Source organism: Cynocephalus volans, chromosome 10, assembly GCF_027409185.1.
Source record: "Cynocephalus volans isolate mCynVol1 chromosome 10, mCynVol1.pri, whole genome shotgun sequence".
Taxonomy (NCBI): domain Eukaryota; kingdom Metazoa; phylum Chordata; class Mammalia; order Dermoptera; family Cynocephalidae; genus Cynocephalus; species Cynocephalus volans.
The window spans coordinates 100,280,643-100,307,438 of record NC_084469.1 but is presented as its reverse complement, the minus strand read 5'-3'; the positions used below and the strand labels follow the sequence as shown (position 1 = coordinate 100,307,438).

The window sequence follows — 26,796 nt, the reverse complement described above, 5'->3', positions numbered from 1 at the left end:
AGTGGACTTGCTTGCACTGCAGGATCTGGGTCCCTCTAGTGAGGCAGGAAGAGCTGGTGCTCCGAGGGGTGACAGGGCACTGGGCGATTCCCAGTGAAACTCCTCTCATCCTGGGGTGACTGTAGCTTGGCATTTGCAAGAAGGGTTGTCCCGAAGGGCCCAGAACAGGCCCAGCTGGACCTCCTGCGGCCCCATTCACGGGCCTCCTGGGTATTCCACAGCCCCAGGAGTGGCCGGGAGTGTTGTCGTGATGGCCACGTCTCCCACAGCATGTCCAGCACATGCTGGCCTCCCAGCAGATCCATAGGATCCTGAGCATGGGCCCCCTGCCACCGTCCAGGTGTAGGCCTGGGGCCTGCTTCTGCAAGAGGCCCCAAACCCAGCCTGCTCCCAACAGACCGCCACCAACCTCCCAGCTCCAAAGCCTGTGAAGGGCCACAGGGCCAGGCAGACCCTGCTGGGCCACCACCTAGACACATCTGTGACCCCACAGTCTGACCCTGACCCCAGAGCCCCCCACGCCCCCACCCCTTTCCACTGACTGCCTTCTACAGAGAGAGGTCTCTCTGTGACTGTCACTGAGACATGGATTTTGCCATTTGCCTGCCCTCCCTCCCAACCTCCCTTCCTGACGTAGGTCTTGGCCAGGCTGGGGCAGGGGGTCCCGTGCCCTCCCTCGTGGGCGCAGGGTCCAGGATGGGCAGGCACCTCCTGGCACAGGTGGACATGGGGGACCCCTGCCTGGTCCCCACTGCATCTCACCCTAATCTCTCCCTTTGTGAGGAATTTTTTTGACAAAGAAATGTCCATCCTTGGACAGACGTGATCTGTGGCTACTCGAGTCATTCTGTTCCATTTTTACATGTTTCAGGGACACCCGTGTGTGGCCAGCATCTGGATGTCTTTGTAGAGCTACCTGGAAATGGAGGGGTGGGGAATCCAGGAGACCTGCCCGTCCTCTGGCATGGGCCATGCAGTCCTTCACTCGGGGGACAGGTGACCCTGGACATCGGGCCCTCCGCCTCCTTCTGGTCCTGGGTAGGGGGCTCAAGCCAGCAGGCCTCACTCCCGGAGGCTCTGCAGCCTGAGCACTGGCAGAGAGGGGGTCCGAGGGGTCGGGGCTGCCCAGTGGCTGCTCCTCATGTATGGGCACTCTCAGGCCATCCCCACACAGGGGTCCCCTGTGGGCGCAGAGAAATCTGGCCAAGAAGCGCTGTCTCAATGAATCCCATAACCCAGGACTGGGCCTCACTGTCCAGGACTGTCCCTGGGCTGCTCCAGGAGATTTGGGGCCACCACGCACAGTGAGAGAGTCAGGAGGCCCCCGAAGCCTTCCTGGAGGAGGGGGTGGCAAAGCTGAGTTTGCACCTCCCCCACAGTGTCCGCAGAGTCTCATGGCAGACCTCAGAGGGTGGAAGGGTTACAGATTGACATCTGCTGGGTCACAGTGTTGGGTGGGTGGAGAGTGGGTGGGGGGGGTGGGCAGGGACAGGGTGGCCGTGGCCCTGGTACCTGTCATTGGCACAGAGCATGGGCTGGTTGCAGAGGGATTGGGACAGGGAGACCACTGGGAACCCCTTCTCAGGCCCAGGCCAAAGGGAGGGCCCGCCTTCCTCGGGCCTCTGTTCCTCAATCCCTCGGCCAAAACATTTCTTTCAGGCAGGCACATTATCTGTCAAAATAGGAAATGGCTCCCTGGGGCCTGACCGCTCAGACCCCCCAGGCAGGCAGGCTGCTCCTCTCTGCCAGGGGGCCCCTTCCTGGTGAAGTGGGCACCCCTGCCTCTTATGGGCATCTCTACAACACTGACAGGCAGAGCCAGCCCCTCAGCTGGTCCTGGCCACAGCCACAGACTGGGCATGGGGATGGGGACGGGTGCAGGTCCCTCTGCCCAGCTTCCTCCCCCGCACGGCCTCTCTCCTGCTCTCCCCCATTCTTTGCACCTCATGCAGGGGAGCTCCCCAAATTCCCTAAACCCTCAGCCCCCACACACGGCCACTCACCCAGCAGCTGCCCAGGCTGGCCACCGCCACCACCACCAGGGAGTCCTGGATCCCTTTGCAGTCGCAGCCGATCCATCTAGAAATCCTGTCTCTTCCACTTCTGTTCTCTCCAGCCCCAGCGGCACTCGCTGCTCACACCCTCGAGAGGCCCCACTGCACTGCGTGTAAAACCCCAGATCCAACAAGGCCCCACAAGAACCAGTCTGCGGGCTGGCTGGTTGCTCAGGTGGCCAGAGTGTGGTGCTGACACCACCAAGGTCCAGGCTTCCATGCCTGCACTGGCCAGCTACAGAAATAATAATGATAAATAAAACATTGACTGGAGAGGTTCAGATATTTAAAAACAACCACCACAACAACAAAACCACAGAGCCCATCTGCCGCCCTCTCCCTCGACCTCTCCACTTCAGACCTGCTGTCTCTGCTGAGCTACCCCACGGCCTTTGCACATGCAGTTCCCTCTGGCTGGTGAGCTCTTCCCCTGACCTGCTGGTCTGCTCTTCCTCCTGTCCTTCAGGTCTCAGCTGAAATGTCACCTCCCCAGAGAGGCCTCCCTGACTGCCTCAGCCTGTCACGTAATCCTATTTGCTGTCGTTATGCCACATATTGCCAATTAAAATGACCTGTCTGCCTTCCTCTCGAGGACATGACTTCTCTGTGGGCAGGAAGCGAGTCTGCCTTGCTCGCCCTGTATCTGCAGGTGTGGAGCAGGCCAGGCACACAGCAGCAGCTGGGTACATCTGGGTGTGAGATGCTTCGAGCCCTACTCTGACACTCAGAGAGTCCCTTCCCAGCAGTGAAGAGGACACTGTTTCTTTCCATCTTGACCCAGGAGAGAGACTCCAGCTAGGACAGTGGGAAGAAAGGAAAGGGAAAGGAGGAGGGGCTTGCCTTGGTGACAGGGAGGGACATGGCAGGTGCAGCAGAACTGCGGGCCGCGTTCACAGACTGACTCCCTCCCTCACATCCTGGCGGGGCAGCTCTCAGACGCCTCCCTGCCCCTGCCCACGCTTCTGTCCCTGGCTCCCAGTGGAGGCAGACGCTCTCCTTCCTCCCCACCAGGTGGCTGAAAACCAACCAAGTGACAAAGAGTTAAGTCAGCCCTCCTAGCCACGCCAAAAAGCTGAGTTTCGGTAACACAATAGCAAAACCAAGCAGCTAGTTAGGAAAGATCTGGTCCAGATGAGTGAGCTGTCTGGGCAGTGCCACTCACTAAAGGCCTAAAGAGCAGTCACTCTGGCCATCTCCCCTTCCCCCACCCTGCCACAGCCCTCGTCCCACCAGGCAGTGGACCCAAGGGCTGACCGGTGGTGGCAGGAGGACACGAGACTGCTGGGGCTGGAGAAGCCCCCCCAGAGAACCCGAGCTAATGGGGACCTCAGGCTGCAGGATGCAGGCAGCGAGCTGGTTGCTAGGAGATGTTGGTGAGTGTGGGAGGGGTGACGTGGCCGTGTGGGCAGAGCTGGAGCTGAATCTGGCAGGAGACACGGAAAGGGAAAGGCAGATCTGTCATCTCCATCTGGAAGGTCACTGATAGCATGGAAAGGTGGCTGCCTAGATGCACCGTGTGCCCCGGCCCTGGGAGGTCCCAATCCATGGTCCAGGGAGCATCCCCAAGGCCCGACCAGTTCCCCGGCTTGCTAGGGGAAGTGTTGGCTCCATGCTTTCCCTGGTGGCCTCCTTAGCTGGGCTGGGGCTGAAAGATGTCTCATGAAAGCAGATTGAGGCTCTGCTGAGCGAACAAGCCAGAGGACCCACGTTTTTCATTAAGGTGGAGGAGATATCTGGGTGATGCCTTCCTGCTCATGTCTGTCCAAGTTTTGAAAATAAAATGTATTGGGAAATAGATACTTGTGCATCTATGTTGGTAGCAGCATGATTCACACTAGCCAAAAGGTGGAACAACCCAGGTGTCCCTCAGTGGATGGATAAACAGAACGTGTCCATCACACACCGGAATACTATTCAGCCTTAAAAAGGAAGGAAGTTCTGACACTCTACAACAGGGATGGACCTTGAGGACATTGTACTCAGTGACACACGCCAGACACAAAAGGACAAACACTGTGTGACTCCACTCAGGAGGTCCCTAGAGTCATCAGATCCACAGAGAAAGAAAGTAGAATGGGGGGTGCCAGGGGCTGGGGAGGGGGACGGGGACTGAGTGTTTCATGGGGACAGAGTTTCAGTTTGGGAAGATGAGAAAGTTCTGGAGTTGATGGTGGCAATGGCTGCACAACCATGTGAATGTGCTTCATGCCGCTGAGCTGTGCACTAAACATGGCTGAGAGGGTGAATTTTATGCTACGTGTTTTTTTATCACAATAAACTTTAAAAAATGTATTGGTTTCTCCCCTTATAAAAAACTTGGAAAATTCGGAAAAATTAAAAAAGGAAAACAAAACACTCAACTGCTATTAATGCTTTATGTCCCTTCAGCTGTTTTTGTTTTTTTGTTAGTTTTTAATGCAATCTTTCTTATGGATGGACCGTTTATACCATTTGGATTCCTGCTTTTCTTCACTTGACATTATAACAACTTTGATTTATCACCTGTTTACTGCGTGCTTTGCATTTTTACTTTATTTGCTCCTCATCCCCTCCCCCATCCCCCAGCAACCACAAATCCACTTTCTGTCTCTGTGAATTGCCCTGTTCTGGACATTTCATAGAAATGGAATCACACATTATGTGGCCTTTTGTGTCTGGCATCTGTCATTGAGCGTGACGTGTTCAGGGTTCATCCATGTTGTAGTGTGTGTCAGATCCTCGTTCCTTTTCATGGCTGAGTGATATTCCAATACGTGGATACACATTGTGTTTACCCATTCATGAGTTGATGGACACTTGAATTGTTTCTACTTTTCAGCTATTATGAAGAGATATAGAGTTTTTGATAGCTGCATAATATTCCATCAAATGAATGTTCTGGGGGACGTTGCTTAACTATTCCCCTACTAGTGGACATTTACATTGCTTTTGTATATAAATTACACCACAACACACTGTTCCTAAGCAGTTGGGATTTTGTCCCTCCAATATGCCCAAGAATGGAATTTCTTGACCAAAAGGCATGGATATATTAAGGTGTGTGAAACATACATGCAACAAATTGCCTTCCAAATGAGCCTTGCCAGTGTCCCTGTCATTGTAAACGAAGGGCCCTCATTCCCTGCTCCCAGGTCAGGACCATGCTCATTTTAAAAATGCTTTTCTGCACATGGATACAAGTTTAACATTTAAGTTTCATTCTGGGATGTCTTCTCTCCTCGACCTCTCTTTCATCTACTCATTCATTTAACATATGTTTATTGAACGCCTGTGTTGTGTCCTGGGCCATCACTCACAGGGTGTCCCTATTTCTCCCATTGACAACGTTGAAATGTATTCAATGGACAATCAGCAAACACTCACCATCCGAGAACAGTCCTGCGCCGGCTGGTTAGCTCACTTGGTTAGAGCGTGGTGTTGATAACACCAAGGTCAAGGGTACAGATCTGTGTGCTAGCCAGCTGCCAAAAAATAAAATAAAATAAAATAAATATGAAACGAAAGTCATCCACAGGATGGTGACCCCAGATGCCATCCCTCTCTCGGCTTCCAGAGCACTGGCCACCAGGCTGTGAGAAAAGCCCTGCAGAGGCTGTCGATGTCTGGGGATTCCTCGACAGTGGCTGGCTCTGTCAGGTCCGCCACCGGCTGACCCAAACAGCCCTAGCCTCATTGCTTTTGGTGGGCAAGTGAATGGCCCGGGATTCCTCTTTCCCTCCTGCCCCCTTTGGAAGGAGACGGGGGAAGAGAGCCGTGAAGAGAGGTGAGCACACCGCTGGCCCCAGCCCAGCCCAGTTAAAGGACACTCAGACACAGTGGGGGTTCTGTCGAGCAGTTCCGTTTATTAGCACACAAGCACTTGCTTTTAAAGGCAAATGGGGAAGGCAGGTTTTTTACAACCTCCAATCAGCTTAAGGGTCCTGTCTCAATGCCTATCTATGGCAATCATGCAGTGTTCACAAGTGTCACCAATTAAAGGCTAAGGCAAGATTCCCACAGACACTCCCACCCTACTTCTTCCCGGTGCTGTCTGCCACGTTAATCCACTTGTAATGTCACTTAAGGTGGCGTTAGTTTTTAAAGCCCGACATGGCTTCCCCATAATGGCCCCAGAGGGGAGCTGCCTTCAGGGCAAGGAGCTTTCTGTCACCTCTGTAGCGCTCCACTCATAAATGTCAGCCAACGAAGAGACCCAAACCCACAAAGAGAAAATAAAAGTAACTTGGAGGAGAGAGAACATTTCTGGAAAAAACTCTTATGTATATTATCCTCAAAGAGATAACAGAAGACACAATAGCCAGGAAACAAGGATAAGTTGGCCTTTTAAAAGGGAACAATCAAAGAACAGGAGCAAGCCCTTGGAAATCAAAAATCTGATAGTCAAAATGTCAACAGAACGGCTGGAAGAAAAAGTAAAGGGGGCCGGCCCGTGGCTCACTAGGGAGAGTGTGGTGCTGATAACACCAAGGCCCCGGGTTCGGATCCCATATACGGATGGCCGGTTCGCTCACTGGCTGAGTGTGGTGCTCACAACACCAAGTCAAGGGTTAAGATCCCCTTACCAGTCATCTTAAAAAAAGAAAAAGAAAGAAAAAGAAAAAAAGAAAAAGTAAAGGAAATTTCCCGAAAAGTAGAATGAAATGACAAAAAGGAGACAAAAAGGCAAGAAAATGAGAGTATCCTCCCAGGAAATGCAACGTATGACAAGAAAGTGTTCCAGAAAGAGAGAACAGAGAAACCAAAGTGGGAGAAATCACCAATTATATCATTCAAAGAAGTTTGCCAGGAAGAGAACACACAATTGAGCCCACCAAGTGCCCAGCACAGTTGGTTAAAATAGCCCCATACAAAGCCCAAGGCCATGAGAATGCAGGATGTGGGTAAAAAGATTCCACAAGCTTCCAGGGAGAGAGAGAGAGAACATTTGACAAGCAGAGGATGAAAGGGCAGGACAGTTTCAGAACATTCAGCTGCCCAAGACTGGAAGCTGAAAGACATGGGGCAAAGGAAATTATCCACCTCCCAGAATATTGTTCTCAGCCAAACCACCAATTTTACACAGGAGGGTAGGAGGAACATGCTCTCTCTGGAAACCCTAGGGGGCACACATTCCCCACCCCCCAAAAGGGAGCAAACCAAGAAACAGGGAAACCTGGACCCAAGAAATAGGAGCTACATCCCAGGGATCCCCATGGACTGAAGAAGAGAGAGGCCAGGACCACAGCTGGGTGGCAGCAGCCACAGGAGTGGAGAAGTCAGTTCTGCTGGGGAGCTTCTGGGAGAAAAGGAGTTGCAGACACAAAAACCCCAGGTGATTACCAACTCTAGGGAAATCAAAAAGCATGTCCTGGAAAATCAGTGTTCCTGTGGCGTGGTTCTCACAGCCTGGCCCCACCAGCAACCTGGACATCCCCCCAGAGCTGTCAGTGGCTGGCCACAGGCTGCCCACAGTGGGTCAGTGACTTACAGGAAGAGGTTCTCCAAGAGGGCAAGTGACTTACAGGAAGAGGTTCTCCACTACTTACAGGTAGTGGTAGTTGGGAGAGCTGCTGTCCAGAAGATGAAAGCAGGCAGCAAAGACAATGATGGGATTGAGACCTTCATCGTAGTACCCCAGGAAGAGGTGGCCAGTGAGTGGTCTCCTGCCCTGAGCCCTGAGCCATGCTGTGCATTATCTCCCAAGTCCACCTCGTCTGACCAGCCCCTTCACGCTGCCCACATGCTCAGGAGGGTACATTTCTGAGTCACAGCAGCCTGGAAGGGGGCGTGACAGCTACCATCAGAGGCACCCCTGTGTGGGCACCCAACACAATCCCAACTTGCATCCCTTGTCTTTCCATACTTTTTATAAGTACCCCCAGCAATGGCACCCTAAGACAAGCAATGATCAGAATATCAACAGGCAACCTAGCACGTTCTGCAACAAAAGTGACAAAGAGATTCTCAGAAAACTCTCTCTGTTTCTTATCCCCAAATAAGAGTTGATAGAGAAGCATCAGCAAGCAACGTTCTCATACAAATGAGGAGGGAAGCCCAGATGCAAATCCTCAAATCTTTCCCAAAATGAGATGACTGCCTCTGCGGTGACCCCTTGTCCCAAACACAAGGAACAACCTGCGCCCCAACAGGCAACTCTTCAGCCACCCCTTGCAATACAGATATCTCTGTTCCCAAGTTACAGATTGATAAGAGCCCCGTTAAACCAAATATCCTCTTCCCCAAGGAATGTTGGGGACCCCACTCAGAACATGAAAGACAACAGTGGCATTGACAAGACAGAAGACACCCCCCACCCCATAGTGCAGCAGGTGATGAGGGACCAGCAATCAAACCTTCTCAGAATATTTCCTGCACTCAGCAGGCCCCTCTTATTTGCCGTGTCCCCAGCTGACTCAGAACATTTACTGGTCAGGGGCGCTAGAGGAAAGGGAAGGAGGGAGGTGAGGGTCAGGCTGAGAGGTGTAGAGACAGGCAAGTAGTATAAGAAAAAAATGGAAGAGGCTGGCCAGTTAGTTCAGCTGATTAGAGCACAGCGTATAACACCAAGTTCAAGAGCTCAGATTGGCCATCCACAAAAAAAGAGAGAGAAATGGAAAAAGGAGGCCTTCCATGTTGTCCCAAACCAGGCGATGAATTCCCAAGGCCCAAAACAGCAACAACAAAACCAGGCTCTCGAGGACAAGCTGAAGCAGAAGAAAAGGAATTTGGGGCTCATGAGAAAAGGCAGTCGGGAGAAAGAGTAGGCGTGTTAGATAGCCTGTAAGTTGGCCACCAAGAATCCTTGCCACTTGGTATTCATGTTCTGTGTAGTCCCCTCCTACATTGAATCAAACATGACCCAGGTGATCAATACAGTGCTTCAAAACGACAGCGTGTGACATCTGACATAGCATCATAGAACACACTGAAGCTTCCTGGTCGGTCTCTTACAATGCTCCCTCTAGCGGAAGCCACCTGCCACGACATGGTGATACCCAGGCAGCCTGGTGGAGAGGATCCCACTTGCCAGCACCTAATTGCTAGCCATGACAATGAGCCACCTTGGAAGGAGGTCTCTGGCCCCAAATTCTAATTTACGATATGTATGCTAAAATGTTCAGAGGCAAAGCCTGCTGCTGTCTGCATGGGGAAGCAGCGGCTCACGCCAGCCCCTCTCCACCCTGCGGGCCCCACTTGCTACCCCCGTGACCTCCTCAGCCTCGCCCACCTCCTGCCGCCTTGTAGACAAAGGGTGATGCCCTGTGTACCAGAATACTCATTGAAACCTTTACAAAATAGTGACAAAACAAAAGCGGAAAATGGGAATACTCTGTATAGGTATCGATAGGAGAGACATGAATTTGCATTTGTTCTGATAACAGGTGATGCTAATGGACCCGTGGTGCCTAAGAAGAAACTGGATCACAGCATGGTGTCAACGAGCCTTAAAAACTGGTCACAGTCTGGCTGGTTAGATGGGGTGGTTAGAGCACAGCTTTGTAACTCCAAGGTCAAGGGTTCGGTTTCCCATATCAGCCAGCTGCCAAAAAAAAAAAAAGAAAGAAAGAAAGAAAAAGAAAACGTTACAGTATACGAGACGACTTCCAAAAGTTCATGGAAAGATCGGTATATCTTTTAATTCCATTTTTCCACGCACTTTTTGAACTACCCTTGTGTTGGAGTTAAATGAAAGAAAAGCATCTACCTTCCAGGCTTGTTTAATTGCTCACAACATGACAACAGAGCAAAACTTAATCACTGCAGCATGCTGTCTGCTAGCACCAACCAGCAGAGTAATCTCTGTTTTATTTCTCCACGGCTTTAAGCCCTTTTCAAAATGATTCCCTGACAGTTAACGTATGTTCATCTTTTGAAAACAATAATCATCAATTAGACATTTGAGCCAATTAGCATTTGGTTCCTCTCGTCCTCCCATTAAGAACAGTAAGTTGATCACTTAGAATCCAACAATAAAATTAATCACTTGGAACAAGGGAAATTTCCTTAACTGTGGAGACATTACAGCCCCTCCATTTGTGATCACTGATCACAGTGAGCAATGGAAATTTTGTAACTGATTATTTTAGGCACTTTGGGCATCACTTTCTTTGTAATACAGGGAACATTTGAGTCAGCTGGGAAGAAGTCCACAAAATAATTAACATAAGATAGGGAGACTTCTGTATATGGCAACACGGAAGGCTAATTACTCAGGTAAATACTCCCACTACAGAACACGTAAAAAGGCTATAAATATAATGGTTAGAAAAAATGTTTTTTCAATGAAGTAACAGGAATGAAAGGCAAATTGACCAAAAAAACCAAACCAAACCAAAACAAACAAACAAACAAACAAAAACCCACAACAATGCAGAGAGATAAACGAGTAAAGATTGCAACCTCCCTAAGGAGTCCTACCAATCTTCATTGATCTAGGATTTTGTTTCAATAGGAGACAGTAAAGCTAGATACTGAAAGATCTAGCAAAAAGTTAAATTGAAAAGACACCCACTCCCTTAAAAGGAACCAGCCAGTATATTGCATTCCTTAACTGCTCTGGGTAGTAGGGACAAGTCTTCCCTGAAAATTCAAAACTAAGAGCAAATACCAACGTGGAATTAGGGTCTGAATCTTCACCACCTGTAAGGCCCCAAAGACCTAAGACAAGAATTCCGTTTCAAGTGTCCCCAGGTCAGCAGTGCCCACACGTGCCGAAACAAAAGCAAATAACACTCTCAAAGAAATCTAAGACTAAAAAAAAAAAAAGAAAAACCAAAAACTTACAAATAAAGTTTCAGTGAACAGAAGCTCACTATCAAACATTGCAATAGAGTTGAGGAAAAAAGATTACGAAATCAAAAGTGGAATCAGACCCACAAAGAGAGAGAAACAACTGTCCGAGTAGACCCAGAGAGTCTTCAGATACTGGAATGATTAGATACAGAATGCATCCTATACACCAGCAAAACCTTTTGGCTTAACCTTACGTATATCTGGAATTTTTACCTCTGCTCCCCAGCCACCTGTTCCAAACCATCATCCCTCACCGAGATTATTCCTGTAACCTCCAAACGGGTCTATTACCTTCTCCCTTGCACTTCTCTAGTCTGTTCTCAGCACAACACATCAAGAGGTTCTTTTAAAATGTAAATGACATTATGTGTAAAAGCTGACATTCTCAAAGTGGCCCGTGGGACCTTCTACCGTCTAGCCTGCAATCAGATCTCTGAACTGATGTGGTACAGATGGTCCCCAACTTCCAATGGTTCTACGTATGATTATTAAACTATGATGGTGCGAAAGCTATAGGTATTTAGTAAAACTTGTACTTCAACCATACAACCATTGTGTTGTTCACTTTCAGTTCCGCATTCAATAAATTACATGATATATTCAATACTTTATTATAAAAAAGGCTCTGCGTTAGATGGCTTTGCCCAACTGTAGGCTAACATCAGTGTTGTGAGCCCATTAAGGTAGGCTACGCTAAGCTATGATGTTCACCAGGTTAGGTGTACTAGATGCATTTTCAACTTAAAATATTTTCAACTTACAATGAGTTCATGGGAACGTAACCCCACTGTAAATCAAGGGACACCTGTACTTCTCTTGTTCACGTTGCTCCAGCCACTTTGGTCTCCCACATCAGGACTTTTGTGTTTGTGAGTTTCTGCCTGGAATACTCTCCCCTCAGAAACTTCTGTGGCTCACTCCTGCCCCTCCTTCAGGTTAGTGGTCAATGTTTCTGTGATCATTTTATTTAAAATTGCACCCCTTCCATACACCCTGTTGTTGACCGAATGTTTGTGTCCCCCACCCCTAAATTCTTAGTCGAAACCCCAATTCCCAGGGTGGCAGTATTTGGAGATGGGAAATGAAGGCTAAATGAGGTCATGAGAGTGGGGCTCAGGTTTGGTAGGTCAGTGTCCTTATAAGAAGAAACACCAAAGAGATCTCTCCCTCTCTACTCACCCCAGAAGAAAGATCACGTGAGGACACAGCAGAAAGGTGGCCATCTGCAAGCCAGGGACAGAGCCCTTCCAAGAAGCTCCATCAGCTAGCACCTTGATCAGGGACTTCTGGCCTCCTGAAGTGCAGGAAGATAGTTTTCTGCTGTTTAAACCACACAGGCTGTGGTATTTCGTTACGGCTGCTCACACGGACCAATACGCTCTCTATCCACTTACTGTTTATTTTTCTCCATAGCAAAGATTACCTTCTAACATACTATATGTTTTACTGATTTGTTTATTTTTCGTAGAAATGTAGAATCTTAGATGCCCACAATTGAAAAGGGAAAAAAAAAGGCCAAAAGTATTTGAGGTCAATAGCCAGCTTAAGAAATTATAAACAGAAAAACACAATAAACCCACTTACAGTGGAAGAAATAATAAACAGCACAGAACCATAAAATTTTACAGATACAATAGAGAAAATAACAAAGATGAAAGTCACCCTGAAAAAACTAATAAAATCAACAAACTTTTAACATGAGTGATTAAGGAATTAAAAATCACTAAAAAATTAGGAATTAAAATCTGAACGTAATTGCAAAGATGGAATTGATGAAGAGATTATCTTGAACCCCAGGCCCCAAATTTGGAAAACTTACACAAAAAGGACAACTTCCTACAAAAACATAACTTGCCAAAACCGATTAAAACCACAAGGTGGCACTGGAACATTGGCGTTGGAGTCTGTCAAGTCCAGAATTTATGTCTCCATCTTTAAAGGCTAGGTATGGGACAGCCCAAGGCAGGGGCAGCTGGGACTTGCACCTCAGGGTCACTCTCTGGGGTAGGAAGTGTGCAGATGAGCACAGAGATGATGTCAGGAGCCAATGATGAATGTTACTGAACACTTAGGAAAGATCCTCTATGTGCCATACATGAAATACCTCAATCTAAATGATGCCTCAAATCAGGTCACTACAGTATTTTGTTTTCTATTACTGTGTAACATATTAAACAACTTAAAACAACGCACATGCTTATGACCTTGCAATTTCTGTGGACCAGGAGCCTGGGCACAAGTTAGCTAAGTCTCAGGGTCTCCAAAGGCTGTAATCAAGGTGTCACGGGGGCTGTGTTTTCATCTGGAGACTTGACCATGGAAGAAGCTGCTTTGAAGCTCATTCAGATTGTTGACAGAATTCTTTTTTTTTTTTTTTTCCAGTTGTAGGGATGATGATGGTAGCTGCTTACTGGCTTTGGCTGGAGGCCACCCTAAGGTCCAAGGAGCTGCCATAGTTCCCTGCTACATGGCCCCTTCCATAGGTAATTTACAACAGGATTTTTTGCTCTTTGAGCTTAACACCTCTTTGAGCTCTCTGTGCTTAACACCTTTTCAGTCTTGTCTAATTTCATCTCACAACAACCCTACAAGAGAGGCTCTTTGATGGTCTCCTTTGGGAAATGAGAAAACAGGCTTAGGGAGGTTTAAGGAATTGTTTGAGATCACCTGGTGAACAACTAGCCAGTTCACAGATCTCTAACGTGGAAGCCTTGTTGTAAATCAGTTCATACCTCAGTGATACCCCTGACAATAGGAACTCTGTCTTCCTCTACTACTATCTGGTGTTCTGTTTCTTTTGGGGCAGCCATGGAGGGACTGTGCTCAGAAACCTCATAAGGGCATTACCCCGTCTCTCGCTAATGCTGGAACAGAAGAGGTATATCAGCAGCAAAATGTGAAACAAAGCAACTCACTGTGTGAGCTTGGGGAGTTCACCTCTCTGACTCAGTTTCTAAATCTGTATATGAGACTCCCTGAGGTCCTAATATCTCTGATTGTGGTAGATTGAGTTCCTTGGGGGAAAGACTCCGAGATTCACTAGCTTGTCACCATCAGACAGGTAAGTAAAGCTATCTTGGATCAGTCAGCCCCAGCCAAGCCATCGGTTGACCCAAGAGATCAGATATACCAGCCTAGAATAAGTACTGCCTGGCTCATGCAATGGTGAGAAATAATAATAATAATAAATAATTCTGCAAACAATCCGAACAAGCTTCAAAGCAGATTCTCCCCTGGTCAAGCCTCCAGATGAAATAATACCTGTTTGTTGTTTTAAGCCACGAAGTATTGGGGATGTCACAGCAGCAAACAAAGATGGAGGTTTACATGCAGGAAGTTTATCCAGGACAGCTTGGGGCCAACACCTGTAAGGCAGTAAGGCAAGTCTGTCTGAGCCAAGGGAGAAATTAAACTTTAAAGCAGTTGCAACCAATGCCTTACCTGATCCCTTGGGGGCATTAAAACTAAGGTGGTTTATCAGAGTTGTCCTGTATGTATTAGTTTGCTAGGGTTGTTGTAACAAATGACCACAAACTAGGAGGCTTCATCAGAAATTTATTGTCTTATAGTTCTAAAGGCCAGAAGTCTGAGATCAAGGCATTGGCATGGCTGGTTCCTTTTCAGGGCTATGTGGAAAAACCTGTTCCAGACCCCTCCGCTAGCTTCTGTGGTTTGCTGGCAATCTGTAGAGTTCCTTGGCTTGTAGAAGCATCACCCCCAATTCTGCCTTCATCTTTACATGGTGTTCTCCTTGTGTGTGTGTTTGTGTCAAAATCTTACCCTTTTATAAGGACACCAGTCACCCTACTCCAGTGTGACCTCATTTTAAATAATTACATCTACAATGACCCTATTTCCAAATCCAGTCACATTCTGAGTCCTGGAGGTTAAGAGTTTAACATATCTCTTTGGGGGTGAAGGGGACCAAAGACACAATAAAATCCATGTTGTGCCTTTAGGCACAAGGGCCAGGGCTTTGTACCCCAAATCAACAAGTTGTTAGATGTGACTGCCCCTTGGGAGGTGACAACCTTTGACAAAGCAACTCCCTTAAGCCTAGGAAAGTTCCAAAGGAGGGACTCATCTGTGCACCCCCAGCAGACAACCTTCCTGGCAGCTGGAAGAGTAGGCAACTGGGTTCTGAAGAGGTGATGTGGGTGGCACACCACAGCATCCGCTACATTCACCACAGCAGCCACGACACTGGATCCAGCTCGGCGTCCACCACAGCATCCACGACAGTAGCATCCTGTGGGTCTCTGATTATAACAAGTCTTCTAGAGGTCTTGGGGTTTAAGATGCTGGGTGGGTTGCCTTCAGGCCACACAGTCAGCTTCAGGAGGCTGGAATTATGCTGCAGGAGATGGGTCAGCAGCCTTCAAGGAGGCTGGAGATCAACAGCTGGCAACCTTGGACCACACCATTCATGGTCTAGACCACCTACTAACCATGTCAGCCCTATTAAGAGTATTGCTTGCCTCTTTTGTGGAGTACTTTGGAGATACTAAAGCTTTCATGTGCATCCTCTCCCATGTACACTATCCTGGTGACCACTGTCTCATCCATGGTCATGCAACACACACCTGGGGTAGAGCAAGGACCAGAACTCAGGCTTCCTGGCTCCCAACCTTGAGTGCTTCAACCACCCACCTCTCTGTTCCTACCTAGAGCCTAGACAGGGTTCCTCCTCTGGTTACAAGACTGTGGACTATGAAACCAAAGCCAAGGGCCCTGCTTTCTCAGCCTGCCAGGGTCTGAGACTTGGGTGAATGGACAGATAGATGGATAAATGGAGGACAAATGGACAGACAGACAGAGATATGGATGAATGGATGGACGAATGGATGGACAGTTAGATGAATGGGTGAATAGGTGAACGGATAGATGGATGAATGAATGGATGGATGGGTGGATGGACAGATGGATGGATAGACAATAGGTGTACAGACAAATGGGTGGATAAATGGATAGAGGAAAGGAAGAAAAGAGGGATGGGTGGATGGATGGATGGGGTGACGGTGGTTTTGATGATGGTGATGGTGATGGTGGTGATGGTAAATGCTGGTGCTAGTAGTAGCAACGACTAATACTTATTGAGTGCTTAGTGTATGCCGGGCACTGTTTTATTTATTTAATTTCAACTTCTTTTAACTGAAGTATAATTTACATACAATAAAAGGCACAGGATTTAAGTGTACTATTAAATGAGTTGAGAAATGAACATACCCATGTAACTACCATTCCAATCAAGAGAACACGTTCATCACCCCAGAAAGTTCTCATGTGCCCCTTTACAGCCAAGGCTCCATCATCTCCACCAGAGGCAACCCATAGCGACCTGTGTCACCATCGATTAGTTTAGCCACAGCCTGTTAAAAATTGCTTTACCCACACAAATAGCTCTAAGAAGCAGGGACCATTATCACCCCCATTTTACAGATAAGGAAACAGAACACAGGGAGATTCGTACAACTAATTGTGTCCGAGCCAGGATGCAAAACCAGACAGAAGGCTTCTGGGAGCTGGAGCCTGAACCACTAAGTCAAATAAAATTTTGGGGGGCCAGGCAAGGTGAAATTTCTCCTCTACCCTCTTAGGGACTCTGACGTAAGACGGGTTAACGGGACAAAAGTGTAAAAATTTTATTGAGTAATTTTTACTTTTTCGAGAAAGACAAAGACCCAATGAAGCATTTAGACCTGAATGCTTATATACTATGTTGGACAAAGAGAAGTAAATTGTGAAAACATAATGAGACACAGGGGTTTGGGCTGGGGCAGTTGTTTGTGGAGAAGTGACTAGGAAGATAAAAGTTCGTTTATTTGCACAGGAATCTTTTGGCCTCGATTCCCCATCTCTGGTGATAAGAACGTCTTTCTTCCTCTGTTCCACAGGGGAGCTTCGTCTCTGTTTGCAGGAAGAAGGGGGAAGGTCAGCATGTGCTTCTTACATCTGCTATTTTTCTATTTATTTCATCCTCTGCTGGCCAGTACAGGGGTCAAACCCTGGATCTTGGCGCTCTCAGCAGCATGCTCCAACCAACTGAGCTAACTGGCCAGCCCACATCTGCTATTTCTCAAGCACCTTTAACTCAAAATAATCACTATACCAAAGTGGTATATTTGGGATTGGCATATTTTGAAACCCTGCACAGGCAAAGACAGAATGGAAGCAACCTTAAGTTTCTGTGTCCTGAATCAGCTGAACTCATGGGGGGAAAATGTAGGTCGTTAAAATGCAGGTTCCTAGGCCCTGCTCCATAGGTGCTCACTGAGGGAGCCTGGGTATGGCCTAGACAGACACTCAAGTTGTTAACAGGTGGCATTCTGACAGCAGCCACACAGAGACCCAAAGCCCAGGGGGAAGCTCTAGAAACCCAATGGCAGACACCCTCTGCTCCAGACTGGGGCCCAAGGAAGTCTGCTAACTGCACTGTGGTCACTTGGCCAGGAGTTTCAAGAAGTCTGAGTAGCCCCTCTGAGCAGACAGACCACCTACCTGCCTACCCACCCTCAGACCAAAGCTTCCTTTGAGAATCTTTCCTTGGGAGGAAAGCATTTTCCATCTTTCAAGAGACTTACATTGAATTTCCCAAACCCAGAGAGACACAGTTTAGGCTGCCACACCATCAATTAGCATGGCATAGATTTCTCTGAGAATGGGGCACTTGGGTGCATTTGGGGGTGTGGAAAGGACATCCTGGAGGGAGCATGGAGAACCGATGTTGCCTCATCTAATTTCACCATGGTCATGTCATGTAAGATCTATCACCTTCAATAGAAGGATAAAGTGTTGTTTCACATCTCCCTGTATCCACATCCTTGGGATTGGCCAGATGACTGACTTTGGGCAACAGGACAGTAGCAAACAGCACACAGCAGACATTTAGAAAGTATTTGCTTATCGGGACTTGCTCTCCCTTTGCAGTGGGGACGCTGCAACTGCCACCCTAGGAACTGGCCCGAGCTAGCCTCCTGGAAGATGAGCAATTCTGGCTACTCCAGCAGAGGCCTCAGACACAGCAGTGAGGCTGTGACCAGAAGAAAGAATCACCCAGCCAACACTGTAAAAAATAAATGTTAGCGGTTTTAAGCCACTAAGTTCTAGAGCTGTTTTGTTATGCAGCAAATGCTAACATTCGACATTCTGTGACTCATTCAAAGACACACAGGAAGCTGAAGGTGGGGAGTCTGTCTCCTTACACACCACACCTTGTATTCAACTCAAGAAAGGTTGTTCAAAATGCTCTTTCAATCCATGGCCCACACCTTGCTGACTCACTTGCCTGCCCACCTTAGGGGCAGGTCTTTGTTCCCAGGATGACATTAAAAATATTTAACATGTAAGGTTTCAGCAAGTTAAGACACAGCAAAGTCTCGAGGTTCTCCTTATATTTCTGGAATGAACCCCTTAGTTTACTTACCAACTGGTACAGAAATAGTGCAATATTTATACTACCACTTTGGCTGTACATGTATGTACTTGCAGATCATGAGATCTGCCTGTAGCAATTATTTAATCTCCAGCTTCATGTGTTGAAGAATCTAGGGGCTTGCACCATCTCAGAACAGGTCCCCACAAGTTCCCGAGAGGTTTCCCTAAACATAGTCCACCCTATAGCCACATCCCCACACGGGCCACCAGTCCTTGCATGGACATCACACAAAAACAAGAGTATTCTCAGATAATTTATTCAGAATTTTAATATAAACAGGTAATTACCCCATATTTTACATGCAGAATGATTTCAATATTCAAAAAAAAAGGCATATTCTCTACATGGTGCTACTTGGCTCTTGTAGGAAAACATTGAAAAAATAATAATTGAGCTTTTGGTGGCTTTCGTGTTTCTGAGTTGTTTTCTGCAAAAGCTGCAGCACATTTGATCCCGAACTGCTGACACACAGGGTCGAGGCCACCCAGACACACAAGGGGGCAAGGAACAGCAACTTTGTCGCAAAGTGTAAAGACCAAACAAACCATTCCTGAATATGTACACGGATACTCACTCATTGTGGGGCTAATCCTTCCATCTCAAATGAGCCCCAGAGCCGCAGATTCATGACCTGTTTTTTAAACAAGGATTTTTATGGCCCTCACCCAGGTAAAAATTTGACTGGTGGCTGGTCTGAACCTTGACTGGTATTAAAAGGTGACAGTGAGCTCGAAAAGTCGTTCTTCTCATCTGCTTCTTGAGGACCCTTCAGGAAACATTTGCCTTCAGTTGCAGCCCCTGAAGGTCCATCACATTCTTCCACGTGTTCTAAAGAACAAGCACCGATCTGTGCTTCCCATCCCTAACCTCACCTCTGGTGTAAGTTAACATTCTGCAGAACATTCTGAAAGATTTTCTGAAGTGACACCACTCTATGTGTGTTATCAATATAAAATCAGCATTCTTCCTTCCCCACTCCCAAAAAAAACCATCGTTTCTGAAGAGTCTAAGGTGTCAAGGACTCCCCAGGTGGCATCCAAAAGACATTTAACCCCAAACTGCCACCCACCATAAATTAGAAAAATGATTGTTGCTGGACCTACAGCACATTCATTTATTTGCCAGGATGGCCAGCATGGGCCATGCCCTGATGGAGTTGCTGACTACTGAGCAGCCTTACAGCAGGTTACAAATAAACACCTCGCAACCCAATAAGCACACTTCATGGCAGACCATCTGCCCTGGTGGGAGACAATGGAAGATTTGTCCATCAGTTGGCAGCATAGTCCCCAACGGTCACAGGATTGTATGTGCAGACCTTTACATCAATTTCCACATGTTCTCTCAACTGTGCTCAGCATATATCCAGAGAACCTGCAACCCCCCCCCACCCCCACCAGCTTCAAATGACAGGACAGCACCTAAGACAGCTCCCAGAATACGAACATTTTCTGACATGTGTTTGAGATCACTGATCCAGGGAAAAAATGATGTGTTTGTATTCTCCTCCTGGAAGAAGAAACTACTGTGTGGATTTCACAGCAGTAACGAAAAGGGTTTTAATAATAGTGGGACATCTTTAAAAACAACAAAAGTGCTGACTTGAGTCAGTTTTGTTGCTTTTTTGTAACCCATCACTACAAACTCCCAGGACAACCGTGATTTTCTAGGACCAAAGTTCTATTGTTACAAAGTCAACATTTTCTGATGGTAAAGAAGGCTTGGGACCCAACAGCTGCTTTCTGTTTTCACCAAAGCAGTAGAAACAGCTAAATAAAATCAGTGAAATCCCATTTGCCCAGAGTGTCTACAAGGGTGATGCCTAGAAGTACAGGAGCGGCCAGGTTTGGCAAGTATGACAACAGCCCTGCTCACCCTGCCTAGACTTTCACATGTCCTTAAAACCACACAAGTCCAAACAGTATCAGTGCTCACTCGTGCTCACTTGAGAGGGACTCAGTGGGTCAGGTGGGGATTCTAGCTCTAAACCAAAGCCTGTCTTTGCCCCAGCAGTAAATGGGACACCCCCCTCTCACCAAAGGAAGGTAGACCACACTGGTGTGAGTGTCCCCTATATCAGATACATCGTGACAGTCTGAAAGTTGGTTTATGTTTGGGGAGCATGATATTAACAGAGGCCCCCTTTTTTTTTTTTATAAAGATTAAATTCAGGCCGACCCCGTGGCACACTCAGGAGACTGCGGCGCTGGGAGCGCAGTAGCGCTCTCGCCACGGGTTCGGTTCCTATATAATGATGGCCAGTGCGCTCACTGGCTGAGCGCGGTGCGGCTGGTCACAAAAATGACAAAAAAAAAAAAAAAAGATTTAATTCAGAGAAGAATATTATCAGTCAAGGAAAAAAGGATCTGTGCTCACATGAAGGCCATACCTTCTCCATCCCAACTCCCTCCTTCAAAATTCTGACTAGTCCCTGGCGTTCAGAATCAGCCGATGCACATTTTCCCTGATTCAGACCAGATCCAGGCAGAGTTCTGAAGCCTCAAAGGTGTCTGTTATTGAACCACACACCCTAATAATACACTGAGGTAGACTGTGCTCCAAAAAAAAAAATCACTGCCCAACATTCACCTGTTTATTTTTGTTTGATAAAAATGTACATGCGCTCCATTTTTTACGAAAGTGATTTTTAGAGTGATTTTATATATTAAAATAAATACTTTTCCCCCTAATATAAGAAAACCTTTCAGAATTAGAAAAGTGTGAAATTTGCTGCTAGTGTGGTATACGACCACTACAAATGTACTGCAAAAAGAACAAAATACTTAGATCTACGTGTTTGTTTTTTAATTTACGTACAGACCCTCATATTTACAAAATAAATTTGGCGAAAATAATTTCTGTACTCTTGTTTCTTGTACCCGATCACCGAGGCTCCCCAGCAATATTTTACATGCCGTCATTTCTCAAATCATATAAATAAGATAGCAATAAACAGTCGGGATTTGTGTCTACCTGTGTTCTTAATCAAGAATTGAGAGGGCTTGGAGGTTGCCATTATGTCTCTATTCCGTTCTTAAGCCCACAACTCTTAAGAGAAGAAGAGAAGGAAGCAATCAAAAACTTGTGAGAAAATACACTCAGGGATAACCCGTGGGTGATGATTTTTGATGAACCAAAGTCATGAGTTCACTGTGTTCTTTATTTGAGCAGCTGTGATTCTTTTTGCAAAGAGAAGAAACTGTGGATTCACACCCATTCGGAAGTTCTCGGTGGTGTGAAGGTCTTTAATAGTGTCTCCTCCAGACTCTACCCTCTTAGGGGTCGCAACATTGTAAGCACCTGAGAATTCTGCTCAGGCACCACACCTGGCTCAGCTGAGGTCCCTGGGCACAGAGCAGCTTCTGGGAGTTCAGTACTGAGGATGTCACATGTTCCAAGGATGGGTGGGACCAAAAGATATTCTGGGTGCATCTTTCTTTATACGGCTTAGTGTTCTCAAAGTCCGTCCAGGTTCTTGCCCTTTGGGATCTGACTATTGCGTTTGCACGATAAGTGTAGGACGTGCACACCCAGGAGAGGAAACACCATGTGAGGTACACACAGAGGACCAAGAGACCAACATAGGTGTTCATGGAGACGGGCTCAGCCCTAGGTAGCTGTGAGCTTATCTGAGCAGGAACCTTCCACCAGACCTCGGTATCCAAATCAGACCACCCATAAAACCCAGTCACACGCTCACTGTGGCCTCACAACGTCCAAAAGGGTTAGCAGCGAATGTGGCTTAATTCCCAGAAAATGGATGCCTTTAAGACCAAACAAAGAGGTCACTTGGGTCTCACTCAAGGGAGACCACACAAACGGACCAACCCACGACTCCACCCCTCCCCGGGAAATAGTCAATAACTTATGAGGCTAATGCTGAAGATTTTTAAAAATTAAATATGTTATAAATATATTCTCAAAACTCTTTGTCATTGAAGTTGGGTTTTTTGTTTGTTTTGCTTTTTGCACTTTTTTTTTTTTTTTTTTTTTTTTTTTTGCCCTGGCTTTATTTGGTCTTGAAAAGATCCACGATCACTCCAAATGCTCCTCCCTTAGCTCCTGGAAAACATTTTTTCGCCAAAGTGAAGTAAGAGGCTAGACTTTTGACACAAGAAGAATCTGTCGAGGGCACAGTCTCCCAGTAAGTAAGAAAGAAGGAGGAAGGGGAACACGAGTTCATGCACTTGAGAACAGCAGAACCTTCACAAGCAAATTCCCAAAGCATCCACCGGCACGAACCCTTTGCACACGGGCGCACACCTGCGCGTGGACACCCGAGAGCACGCGCGGGGCTGCAGACCCTCATCCAAAGCATAAAAGCAGCAGCTATTGGTCAATTTGAGGAACTGATTTTGTGAAGAGGAAACAAATCCTTCAGCCTGGATAAGAAAAACCTTCCTGACGCCCACCCTGTAAAGCTTGGAATTCTGCTGGAATAGGGTTGTTTTTTTCTTTTCTTTCAAACTTTTGTTCCACACACAACTTTTATGTTTTATACTGTAGCTCAGTCACCAGTGCGGGGGGGGAGGGGCAAGAAAAGATTTTTGTAAAAACAGGTGCTTTCTTTCAATCTACTAGAAAGAAAGAAAAAAAAAAAAAAGAACATCCCGGTTTGAAAGTGTGGTTGCCAAAAGGGCAGCGGCTGCAGAAACCCCTTCCCCTCTAGGTTCATTCACAGTTAAATCCTCTGACAACTAGTTAACTTGGCAAACAAGGGTGATTTAAGTCCTAAGGGGGACAGAAATGGATAGGAACGATCTCTGAGCTCCGTTGGACACTGTGGTAGCATTGTGAGAACCCTGAGTTTTCTGGAGGCTTCCAAACCCGAGGAGAGTGAAGACAGGAACCCCTTCCCCAAACAGGCGCTGTTAGGAGGCACCGGACCGAGGCAGGGCCAGGGCCCGCCCGTTTCTCTTGCCCCCGTTCATGTGGGTGTAGGGGGCATGCTCCTCGTAGCTCCGCTTGAGGCCCAGTGACGACCCGCCCTCCCGGCTCCCACCCTCCTCTCTCTGGCAGTGTGAGGACTGGTCTAGGGGGACACTTTCCATGTTCTCAAACTCCACCTCCAGCTCCTCGTTCTCGGGCGCCTTGTTCTCCTCGCTATGGAAGAAGGAAACTTCTGGAAAGCTGGGATGCAGGTCATCCTTGAGCAGGTTGACAATCTCCAGAAAGGTCGGCCGCATCTTAGGGTTGAACTGCCAGCACATGCGCATCAGGTCGGTGCTGCGGGACAGAGGGACACGTCGTGATGAGTCTGGGGGCCCGGCCAAGCAGCTCCCCTGCCCCTCGCTCCTGCAGCTGACACCCACAGATGGCAAGTGCTCGCATCGGATGGTGGCCACATGTGCGGGCAATTGTCAAGGCAGGAAAGGCAATTCTAGGGATGCCAGAAGACGGTTTTGAAAAGAAAGCCAAGGGGCTGTCTCATCCCCAAACCAGGTCAAGGTGGGCATCTCCTGAGCAGAGCTGAGCATGGTTCATCATTTTATACAACGCTGATTTTTCCCCCCATTTGGTACATTTCATAAGGCTTCATTCCTACCTAGGACTGCTTGGAAAGGCTTCCCTGTGCCCACCAACAATTCTTCTAGGTTTAAAGACCCTTAGGGATGGGACGGACGCCTGGGACCTGGTGGGTGCAGCTGTGTGGGTTGAATCTAGGAAGCCCACTCTGAGTGGCCATGGTCATGGGACCAGCCCCTGCCTGGTGGGCCACACCGTATCTGCCCAAAGGAGACATGCCAGTGTCTAGCACCACTCAGGACCCCAGCCCTGCATCCTCACAGGCTGTCCTGGGACCTAGCAACACACAGGACCCCAGTCCCACAACCTCATAGGCTGTCCTGGGACCTCCAGGCTACCATTTTATTCAGCCAAAAGCACTTAGAACAGGAACAGGAATTGTGTTTTCAATTTTACCTTTTCTCTCCCCTCTGTAACAACTTCTAGGGCACGAGTTGGCAACTCCAGCCCTTGGACCAAATCCAGCCCTCTGAGTGTTTTTGTCAATAAAGTTTGATTGGCACACAGTCATACCCATTCATGTATGTAATGTCTATGGCTGCCTTCAAGCTACAACTGCAGAGTTGAGTAGCTTTTACAGAGAGCCACAAGGCCCACAAAGCTGAAGATACTTACCATGTGGCTTTTTACAGGAAAAGTTTGCAAACCCCTGCCCTAGAGCCTACTTAATTTCCCTGATACTGGCACTAAAGCTGGCTGCTAATTGGTACAGCTAGGAAAAGACCTTCATGAGACATGTTTAGAAATACTCTGCTCAGAGTTTCTATTTCATACTTTTTTAATGTATAAAGTATCTTCATACTAGGTTTTCTAAGTTGATGTTTTATTCTTTTGGGGACAAAGCATTAAAATGACCTCCCTCCATGAATTTTCAGAAGGGCAAAATTTTTTCTTAATAAACATTGATAAAGGACTTTATATATAATAAAGGCTAATTGTTGAAAATCAGTAAACACGCAAAAATAGAGAGAAAATACAAGCCACATACAGCTCTCCTTCAGCTATAACCTTTTGTCTTTTCTATATGGACACATTTTCAGTGGTAACAGATACGCACTTTTTCTACTTAATACTTTAACTAAGCTTATCCACTGAGTTATAGCATATTTGTATAAGCACCATTCGAATTTTCAATTGCTATATCATATTAATTTATCTATTTACATAGCAATTCTCATATTGCTGGACATGTAGAACATTTCAACTTTTTTTGCAACTTTAAATAATTTTTCTGAGTAGCTATTACAGCAGAGCAATAAGAATGGTTATTTAGTCATATCATTGCTAGCACTGTAGTACTGATTATTAAAACTCTTTTTCTTCCTTTCTTTTTATTTTATTTTTTTTTTGCCAATTTTGGAAGATACTACTTTTCTTTATTTACTCTATATTTAATGGACTATTACTGAGGATAAACAATTTTCCAAATGTTTAATGACATGTATGTGTGCTGTCCATTTGATCCTACAACAAAAATTTAAAACAAAAATATTTGGGGGGGATATGTAAGTGTATAAAGAATAAATAGTTAAATATAAGTCTCTCTCCCACCCCAGTTCCCTTTTCTTCAGGTAAGCACTGCTGTGGATTTCTTGTATGACCATCCAAAGATATGATATGCAATAAAAGCATACATGTAAAGATATAATATAAAACACAAGTGTGCTTATACATATATGATATGTAAACATAAGCATGCATGTAAACATGATATGCAAATATGTGTGCATGCAAAGATACAATATGCAAACACAAGCATACATATAAAGATATGATATGCGAAGACGCACACGCATGTAGACATATTTCATGCAAACAAAAGCACACATGTAAAGATATGCTTGTTTTGCAAACAAAACACACATGTAGACATACAGCATGCAAACTCAAGCATGCATGTAGACATACGATATGCAAACAAAAGCATACATGTAAAGATATGCTATGCAAACAATCACATATAGGCATATAGCATGCAAACACAAAGATACATGTAGACATATGTATGCAAACACATGTGTAAAGGGCAATGCCTTTTTAATGAACACCTCACACAGTGCACACCCTCTACACTTACACTCTCTCTGGACAATTGTCGGGTTGATCCAGATACCCTCCATCCATGACAAATTTCAACACCTGTTCATTAGACAGGCCTTGGTAAGGCTGCTCCGCTAGGCTGGTGATTTCCCAAAGGACCACGCCGAAGGACCTGCCAATGTCATTGGAGAGTAGTAAGAAAGAAGCCATTAAAACACACACCCTTACACACACAGTGTCATGCACACACATGCACACTTTCTTGGCTTGGTAGAACCTGGCTGTCCAGTTAATAAAACAATTAATGCTGAAGGTTATAAATGCCTGTAAGGGTAGCCATACAAGGGTCCTCAGACAGGACATCACTTTTTTTTTTTTTTTTTTTTAAAGATGACCGGTAAGGGGATCTCAACCCTTGGCTTAGTGTTGTCAGCACAACGCTCAGCCAGTGAGCTAACTGGCCATCCCTATATAGGATCCAAACCCGTGGCCATGGTGTTATCAGCACCACATTTTCCCAAGTGAGCCATGGGCCGGCCCTGGTTTTTTTGTGATGGAGAAGCCATGAAGAAGACAGACTTTCTTTGCCCCCTCCTCCCAGTCACAATAGCGGGGGCACCTGACACTCAAGACTGTCCATCAATCCACGCACAACTCACCACATGTCAGAAAAAGTGGTAAAGACCCCATCCTTCAGGGATTCTGGTGCCATCCACCTCACAGGGAGCAGACCCTTGCCCCCTTTTCGGTAGTAATCCGTCTCGTAGATGTCTCTGGTCATTCCAAAGTCTGGCAACAAACAGTTTGCACGCTCTTAACCTTCAGCCTGTTGCCCTAGTGTCTGCCATCTTGACTGCCCCGCCCCTCACAGAGCCCTTGAAGTGGCTCACCTGCCCAGGTGTGTGCTCACCTGCCCAGGTGTGTGCTCACCTGCCCAGGTGTGTGCTCACCTGGGTGGCGGCCAAATCC

At 46.8% G+C, this 26,796-nt stretch overlaps 1 protein-coding gene across 6 annotated transcripts in view; it reads right to left on the bottom strand.

The window, feature by feature from the left end:
* Window positions 1-1,824: 1,824 nt before the first annotated feature.
* INSR (insulin receptor) overlaps window positions 1,825-26,796 on the bottom strand; it is a 155,875-nt gene continuing 130,903 nt past the window's right edge. For 2 of the 6 annotated variants that reach the window (XM_063112520.1, XM_063112521.1), the window contains 3 exons: window positions 26,487-26,616; window positions 25,865-25,999; window positions 21,404-23,487 (listed from right to left, as the gene is read on the bottom strand). In XM_063112520.1, the coding sequence (XP_062968590.1) occupies window positions 23,133-23,487; window positions 25,865-25,999; window positions 26,487-26,616 (620 nt within the window). In that variant the 3' untranslated portion in view covers window positions 21,404-23,132. Of the gene's footprint in view, window positions 2,162-5,295; window positions 5,516-16,110; window positions 16,734-21,403; window positions 23,488-25,864; window positions 26,000-26,486; window positions 26,617-26,796 lie in introns of those variants that run through there. The other 4 variants (XM_063112522.1, XM_063112523.1, XM_063112518.1 and 1 more) reach the window with 4 other exon arrangements.